Here is an 8,823-nt window from a genome sequence, read left to right on the forward strand (position 1 = left end):
TTATTCAGCCTTAAGAGGCTCGACCCAGCTGAGCAAGTGTGGCATCGAGGATGAATCCAGGTTCCCAGAGGTAAGAACAATTGTTTGCAACTGTCATGTTCAATAAAATAGGAGATATAGAGATTCACCTCGACTAACAAACAATTTTATTCAGAAAGGATATATTACATTTATCAAAGGTGACAGTAAAGACATTTAAAATGTTACAAAAGATTCCATTTCAGATAAATGCTATTCTTTTGAACTTTCTACTCATCAAAGAATCCTGAAAATTATTTGTACACAGCTGTTTTCAACATTGGTTTTTCTTCTTCCACTAGTTCCTGAAATCACCTTGAGGGCTGTTATGGAAAAAATGAGTTGATTTTTGACAATCTCCTGGACATGCCTATGTTAAACTTATAAACTATCATAAAGACTATATCCTGATTGCCTAGATGTCTTGCAATCTTTGAATAATACCTAATCTCATCTCTATAGTATTATTACAGCCTGATAGCATTTTTCCATCGTTTTGCTATACCGTTTAAATAATAAAAAAGGTCCTTAAACATGTCCATTTAAAGTTACTGACTGCTCCTTTATCACTGCTTTCTGAGACATTCTGAAATAATTATTTGTGTGCGACTGCTGAATCTGAATACCATTGAGTATTTTGATGTCACATGCTTTTACGGCTCTTCGGGTGCCTTATATGTAGTCCTCTGGTATATTTTCCATAGTTGCCCTTTTGGGTCTGCTGCTTTGTCACCCTCTAAATCCAGTATTACGTGGAATAAGCCATTTAAAAGAATAGTAGCTTATCTCTCTTTTTTATGCAACATTGGACTGACTATTCTTTATCAACACAAAAGCCTGTTCTTTTATGTAACCCTGTTTTTAATAAATAGTATATAATTATATATGCATTTTACAATTAAATAAATTGTGTATTTAAATTGTATATCGCAATACTAACCCCCACCAAAAAAAAAAAAAAAAAAGTTTTACGGTGGGGACCCCCCAATAAGACTTGATTCAGTTTGTCACAATTATGTTGATTAGATTAACCCCTTAGGTATCAATATTTGCTACAGAAGGACAAGATGTGTTTTGATTCTCAATAGTATTGAGGCAATTTGGTCGGTGCCTAAAAAGTATCGAACATGATACCCAGCCCAATTAAAGAGTAATACGGTACCATCTATATTGAATCAGACAGGAATGGACCAGCACAATGACTATCATGATTATTTGTATGTGTCTAAACAAAGTCACAGAAGGCTCCAACTATGAAGGACATACCTTGTCAAACAGACACACAGAAAGGTAGTTTACTAAGTAAAACTGTTATCTAATCACAGGTGTGGGCGTTTACCTTCACATCTTCAATATAGCATGCCCATAAAAAGTGTTTCTCGATCCGACCTCAAAACCAGGGTTGAAAATTGCCTATTGTTTATTGATTTTGATGTTTCTGAATGTAAAAAACATATATATGTCATAACTGGACCTAAAACAACATTATAAAAAAAGGCCTTCATCTATTCTCAAAGAAGGCAAATGTAGCAGTTAAACTACAATGCTAAAACAACCTACCATTTTTTCACTCATATTTTGGTGTACATATCTATCAACTAAATGAATAAATTAAAAAATTAATATGTAACTATTTTTCAGAAATTACTATAAATGTTAGTCTAATGCAATAATCTACTGTAATAATTCAGATATCTGTAACTAATAATGAATTGCTTTAATTAAAATTTCACTTCAAAGAAGAACAAACAGGAGATTGTTTCAGTACAGTCCTGTTCTTCTGGAAGACTTTCCCGTTGGGTTGTGTCCTCCATGTCAGTATGACGTCCTGATCGCTCAGCGTCTGATTTAACTAAACACAGAAACAGTCTTCAGTTACTCAGTGGATAGATCCCACACAGACAAGACTGAGGCATTTCAAAATTATCATCTCTTACTTTACAAATCTTACAGAAAGATCAGAATTGGTCAAAACTCTGAAAACAAAGCATTGTGTTTTGTTTTTACATAAAGACTGACTGAGGTGGGTTTTGTTCAAACTGATGGGGAAATCTGATCTGATTTTCTTAAATCTAATTTTTTAGTCTGATGTCTAAACTGACCTGATGTTTTCAGTTTTGCTGTATGTTTAACAATCAATTTTACACTGTCAGAAATAGGGTATAGTAGGAGTCAATTTCTGTCCCCCAAGGTACAATCTACACTAACGTATCCCATAGGGCTTATTATTGGACCTCAAGGTACATGTATGTGCCTTTTTGAGGGTCAAAAAGGTACATATATGTTTCCAAGCCTATGCCAAGGGTGCAGCACCATTGACAAGCCATTGTACCCCTAAATGTACAATTATGTACTTTATTGCAATCAGAGAATGTAATCAGATGAGTAATATAAAATCCACCTTGTTTAAGACGAGCTCCTTCAGTTCAGCTTCATCCACATTCTCAGCAGCTTTCACCTGCACTCGGACCACCTGCTTCTTGACTGTGTGACAAACATATCATACTTGTTACTTAGTTTTACTATATCTTACATTATGAACATATTTATCAGGGATTGATAAAATTTTTGTCAGCCAAACCTCTTTGATCCACAATCTTAAACATTTACTTATATCTGCCTAGGTGGAGGCAGATATAAGGTCTAGGTGGAGAGAGAACTGTAATCTTTCGATTGCAAGTCTGACTCTCTAACCATTAGGCCACGACTTCCCTGCTCACATTCACCCACACACCGACTGCGGTGTCAGCCATTCATGGCGCCATCCAGCTCGTCGGGAGGAGCTGGGGTTAGGTGTCTTGCTCAAGGACACCTTGACAGTTGGTCAGGTGGAAACGGGGATTGAACCACCAACCTTCTGGTTTGTAGACAACCTACATGAACCACTGAGCCACTGCCGAGACTGGGAGACTATTCCACAGTTTTGGCCCAACAACTGAAAAGGCACGGTCACCCCACAACTTCAGTCTAGATTTAGGAACCATCAACACTCTTTTCTCAGAAGACCTCAACGGTCTAGCAGATATATTTGGGCTTAAAAGATCACTCAGGTATTCAGGAGCCGTTCCACTTAGAGCTTTAAAAACAAACATTAAGATTTTAAACTCGATTCTGTAACAGACCACCAACCACCGCAAAGAGCATAATACAGGGGAGATATGATTAAATCTTTGGGTGCCAGTCAGAAGTCTGGTATCCACATTTTGAACCATCTGGAGTTGATTTATGTTTGATTAAAGTATTCCCATATAAAGGGGATTACAATAAAGCCATGAAGCTGAGAGAAAATGGCACAAATCAAAAGATCCGTCAGTCCTGAGTATGTATCAGTCTTTGCTTTCATCTTTCTCTGCTGAAGTACATACTGCCAAATCTTCATATTTCCACAACAAGATCAACAGTCCTCCAGACACATGTAATCTCCTTAAAACATTTAGTTCTCTCCTCTGTTCCTCTTCACCACCTCTCACCACTTCTATAACAGCTGATGATATCACCACATTCTTCACAGAATTATTTTTTGGTAACACCTTCTATGAAGCCCGTATTTATAATATGTTAATAAGGGTATTCTTAAAGCATTATAATGGATACATAATGCATTATAAAAAAAACATATATGTTATATCAACTCATGAATAATCATAACAACAATTATAATACATCATAGTACTTATACGTATACTGAGTATATGTGGTTTTAAGTTTAAGAGTATGATTATTTATAACACACAATGAACACCATATGAAATCTACTTCATTTACAGTATAATGGACTGTATCATACCTCTACATTGTTTATTTTTCAGATCTGCACAGTATCTTACTAACAGCTTGTTAGTGGTTAGATGTTGAGTGTTATTTGAGGGTTTCCTGTGGGGCTTATGTTAATTAATTGATGTAAAATTAATACTCCAACTGAAAAATATGCAATGTTTTATATGGTTAGTTTATTTTGATGGTCCCCTTAATAAGTCAACTATAAGCAACTTTGCAGCTACAGTACATGCTAACTAACTCTCATTAGAGTATTAGTATGCTCAAGAATGGTAGAATCTAGTACGGTAGAATAAGCTTACGTACTTGTAAAGACACTTATAGTCCGTTTATCTGTTGGTTGACCATCAAAATAAAGTGTTAGCATATATTAACAGTGGCAGACATACTTATACTCTAATGACTGCTAGTTGATATAGTTGCAGAGTTACTTATGAAGAGCTGTCTAAAGTGTACGAACAAAATAATCAAACTGGTATTACAATAAAATAGTTTAAAGCAAACATGTCATATTACAAATTCATCTGTTCTGATATCTGATCTTATAGGTTTTTTTGTAGTTTTTTTTATTATTATTATTATTATTATTATTATTATTACTACTACTTATACGTGGTCTTTGACATTGTGTTATAAATCATACTCTTAAAAGCTATGACCACAAATAAGTAAATATTATAATATATTAAAACTGTTCTTATGAATATTCATGAGATGATACAACATATTAATCAAAATCAACAAAAGAGCAATAATATATAAGTGCTATGAAAAGTCTCAGTTAACTTAAAACAGTACACGTAGCATAGGTTTTCAAATAATATAATAAATAAAAAGAAAAAGAAAACACACACACACATTTTTTTTAAGTATAGAATTAGAATAGATAGTGCTAAAGTTAGAGGGTGGAATAAAGATGGAAGAGATGTGTTTTAAGCCGATTCTTGAAGATGGCTAAGGACTCAGCTGCTCGGATTGAGATGGGGAGGTCCTTCCACCAGGAGGGAACATTTAATTTAAAAGTCCGTAAAAGTGACTTTGTGCTTCTTTTGAGATGGCACAATCAAGCAACATTCACTTGCAGAATGCAAGCTTCTAGAAGCACAACCCTAACCCTAAATCTGAAGTAACAAATTTAGGTAAATGGGAGTAGAGCCAGTGGTAGTTTTGTAGGCAAACACGTGAGCAGCTACTGGTAGCCAGAGCAAATTGATAATGATTGATGTGTGTGATGTGTGATGTGTATTCTTTTTTGCTCATTAAAAATGTATCTTGCTGCCGGGTTCTGGATTAATTGTAAAGGTTCGATAGAATTGTCTGGAAGACCTGCAAAGACAGCATTGCAATAGTCCAGCCTGGACAAAACAAGAGTTGTAATGATGCTGAAACTGAATCGTTGCATCACAGGACTAGATTACATTTTGAACAAAACACTTATAAAGTGCAATAATATTTAAGCATTTGAATGAATTTATGATCAAATAAAAGCAGAAAATCTTACAGACCCTAAACTTTTGAATTCTAATATTTGTTGACCTACTTACTACCCACTTGATTAATAATTGATATGCAAACACATTGTGAATGTTTGTTCATTCATTTACAAGTCATTTACAAATAATCAGTTAAAGATGAACTAATCATTTACAAAACATGACTGTGTTCATAAATTATTAATAAGTGATATGCTAATATTTGTATCTACATTTTGTATATCGTTATACATAATTTACAAGTGATTAGATAATGATTAACTAATCATTTTCAAAACATGAATATTGTCATGATAAGGGGTTTTGTCATAGTTCTCTCTGGCCTCCATTCCCCCTAAAACCCTGCCTAGGAACCAGCTCCAACCCTGGTCAAAATCACCTGCCTGTGATTTTCTAATGGTCCCAAAGACATTGATTGGTATTGATTAGCATGCTCAGGTGTGTTTGATTAGGGTTAGATCCAAACTCTGCTGGAAAGTGGATCTTGAGGTCCAGATTTGAGGATCCCTGCTATAAAGGTTGCACTCATCCACACACACACACATTGCTGATAATTGTTTAGCCTGTACCCTGTCTCCAGTCTCCATGTTTTCTTGCCTTGCCTCCTTGTTTGTTGACCTTGGACTGTTTATCAGATTGCTCTTTTGTCTTTCACTGGATTGTACCTTTTTGCTGGTGTTTGAGCCTGCCTGTTTTGACCACTCAAACCTGTCGAAAGTTATCTTTAAAAAAATAGCAGATACTTTGTAAATAGTTAATGACAATTTTTGTTTTAAGGTAAGTGGTTGCAAACCATTTATTTTAGCTACATTTAAATAAATAAAAAAAATGCTGAAAGTTAGTCAAATAAATAAATTGAAATGTAGCTAAAATAAATTGTTTGCAGCCATTTAAAAATTTAGTAGTATATATATATATATATATATATATATATATATATATATATATATATATATTCAGAATAATTAAAATCATTGAAATGTCAACAGTGTACTGTTGTCTCAATTAACATTTATTAATCATAAACTAATTATGATTAAATCATTTGTAAATGATCAGTATATAATGTATGCATGTTTCATTGAAGTTCTAAGCTGGTCTGATAAAAAGCCCATTGCAATTATGCTAAAACTATATATATATATATATATATATATATATATATATATATATATATATATATATATATATATAACTGTTCAGAATGTGTAGCTTTACTACAGGTACTACTACAGTGTGTAACTCTTCAATAATCCAATGTTGAATGTAAATATAAAAATATCTAATTATAGAAATATTTAGTATTTATATTAAATTTACAAACAGTTTAAATGTTTATATTATTTTTCCAAACATATCTATAATGGACATATTTCAAATCATATTTTTGTTGAGATTTGAGTAATCTCATTGTGTATCTACAAGGCAAAAATTTCCATCATGTAATGACATCATCACCCAATGACATCACAACTTCATTCAGCAACCTGTAGTAACAAATCAACCTGCCTTTAGCAACTTTCCCTTAATTAGATGGCAACACTGCTGCCCGCGAAAACTCAACTGTACTTCCAATAAGATTCCAATAAGAATCTGTGTGATCCAGAGTTTCCCATGAGGGCTAAAATCAGATTTCACTGCATGTTCAAGTTGATCATGCAAAGATGCTGGGCTTGAAAGTGACATCTTTGTGAGCTGTGCTTCCCACATCTCTACACTATTGACAATGCCACTTTAACAATCTAGAATGAAGTGTCAGAAATTACCTGTTCCATAAACCTCCACCTCACACAGCGTGAGATACTGCTGGATGTTAGGAAGGTACATGTTCACATAACGACCTTCCATTCCACCGCAAGAGAAACTGACAGAACTGCCTGCTGGAACAGATGAAGTGACAGCACATCTACAGGGAGAAAGAGAGAAACCACGACACAATCAGCTGACCTGCTCAAATCCAGTTCTCCTGACATGTTCATAACTGTTTTCATTATTTCACCTGGTATTGTTGTTGCCGTTGTTTTCCAGAGAGTTTCCGATGCGGATCTCTACTCCAGTCGTTTGATCCGGACAGCAGTCGTCTCTGTTGGTGACGGTCACTTTGTAAATGTAGTAAGAATCCAGCAGGTCCAGCCTCCACCACGGGCTGAGCTCATATGCTGTGATGGAGCAGTATGTATGGGTTTCTACTGCATTGGGTGTACCTGAAGGAGAGTATCTGATGCCGTCGATGGCCTTTGTTGCTTCCCAGCTGTGTGTGTCATTTGCCACTACCCAAGTGAATGTGGATGACTGTACAGCAATTCCTTTTAATGCCAAATTCTCTAAAAACATTTAAAAGACAGAGGGTCAAGACTCAAATGTGTGAAGTTTCAGTACATTCCAATTGGGTTCAAATATAAAATTCCAGTCCAAAACATTCAATTCCATTTACTAATACATTAAAAACTGAAGTTAATATTTTTAATGGCTGTGCACTTACATACATGAAGTAACTATGCTCAGTTGTATTTCATTAACCAACATTAAAAAAGATTAATAAATATAATACGTTGTGTATTGGTTAATTTTAGTTAATGCATGTTAACTAATAGCACATTAGTAAGTAGTTTTTACCTTCCAAGTTTTCTAAATTCCCCTGAATGGAATAGACACCTGTTACAAAAACAAAATATTTATATTCCTTTCTGGGATGTCCATCAAGTTTGTGTTGCATTTGTTTCTTAATGTTTTTATTTTTTTTTTACATCATTTGATTAATGCATGTCATTTATACTCACCCAAAAGTAAGAACAGATAAGAGAGTCCCTCCATCGTGTTTGTTAGAGATCATTAACCAGATACCTGTGATGGTCAGATATGACAAGGGAATCCATCTCTCCTTTTATCTGTGTTTCTCATAGCAGCTTGAGTCTCCACCCTTAGGAAATTCTGACTGGCAGCTTGCTGAATATATTTCATATATCACAGCACCTCCAGAATTGCTTTTCTCAGCACATCTCTCAGGTCAAGCCTGATTTACTAAACAAATCTGGCAAAATGCAAATTAAGAAGAGCACTTTAATGATTTATCCTTATTTTTTGCGCCTAAATAATTAACTAAAAGAAATGACTGATACTTAAGCTTAATTTTCATACAATTTTATTCCTCTAAATTAATAATATACAAATTAAAGAAAACATCCTCATGCTTGGAAAGTTTCACCTCTCCATGAGTTTCATTATTAGTGTTAGTTCAAAATAAGATCAGATCCTAAAAGGAATCATCTTAAATAAGTAGAATCAACATATTCATATTGTGTTGTCCAATGTGAGGCAGTTTTCTTCTGGAGCGTCTTATAATTCAAGTAGTTTATTCTGAATGGGAAAAAAATATTGTTGTAAAGTATCTTAAAATCATTTTGTGGAACATCTGAATGAAAACAATGGTATAAATAGACTAGAAATTCATGTGCCATAAAGAAGTCATTCAAAATAAGGATGCATGTTTAAATAAATAAATAAGCAAAATGTTTATTTTATTTATTATTGGCAG

The 8,823-nt window shown here is 34.1% G+C and overlaps 1 protein-coding gene across 1 annotated transcript in view; it reads right to left on the bottom strand.

Moving 5' to 3' along the window:
- Positions 1-7,776, bottom strand: part of LOC128017571 (fucolectin-5-like) — a 257,634-nt gene extending 249,858 nt beyond the window's left edge. The window contains exons 1-2 of the mRNA XM_052602976.1: positions 7,771-7,776; positions 7,493-7,539 (exon numbers count right to left, since the gene is read on the bottom strand). Of these exons, the coding sequence (XP_052458936.1) occupies positions 7,493-7,539; positions 7,771-7,776 (53 nt within the window). The remainder of the gene's footprint in view (positions 1-7,492; positions 7,540-7,770) is intronic.
- Between the last annotated feature and the right edge of the window lie 1,047 nt (positions 7,777-8,823).

The sequence above is a fragment of the Carassius gibelio genome, chromosome A7, assembly GCF_023724105.1.
Source record: "Carassius gibelio isolate Cgi1373 ecotype wild population from Czech Republic chromosome A7, carGib1.2-hapl.c, whole genome shotgun sequence".
Taxonomy (NCBI): domain Eukaryota; kingdom Metazoa; phylum Chordata; class Actinopteri; order Cypriniformes; family Cyprinidae; genus Carassius; species Carassius gibelio.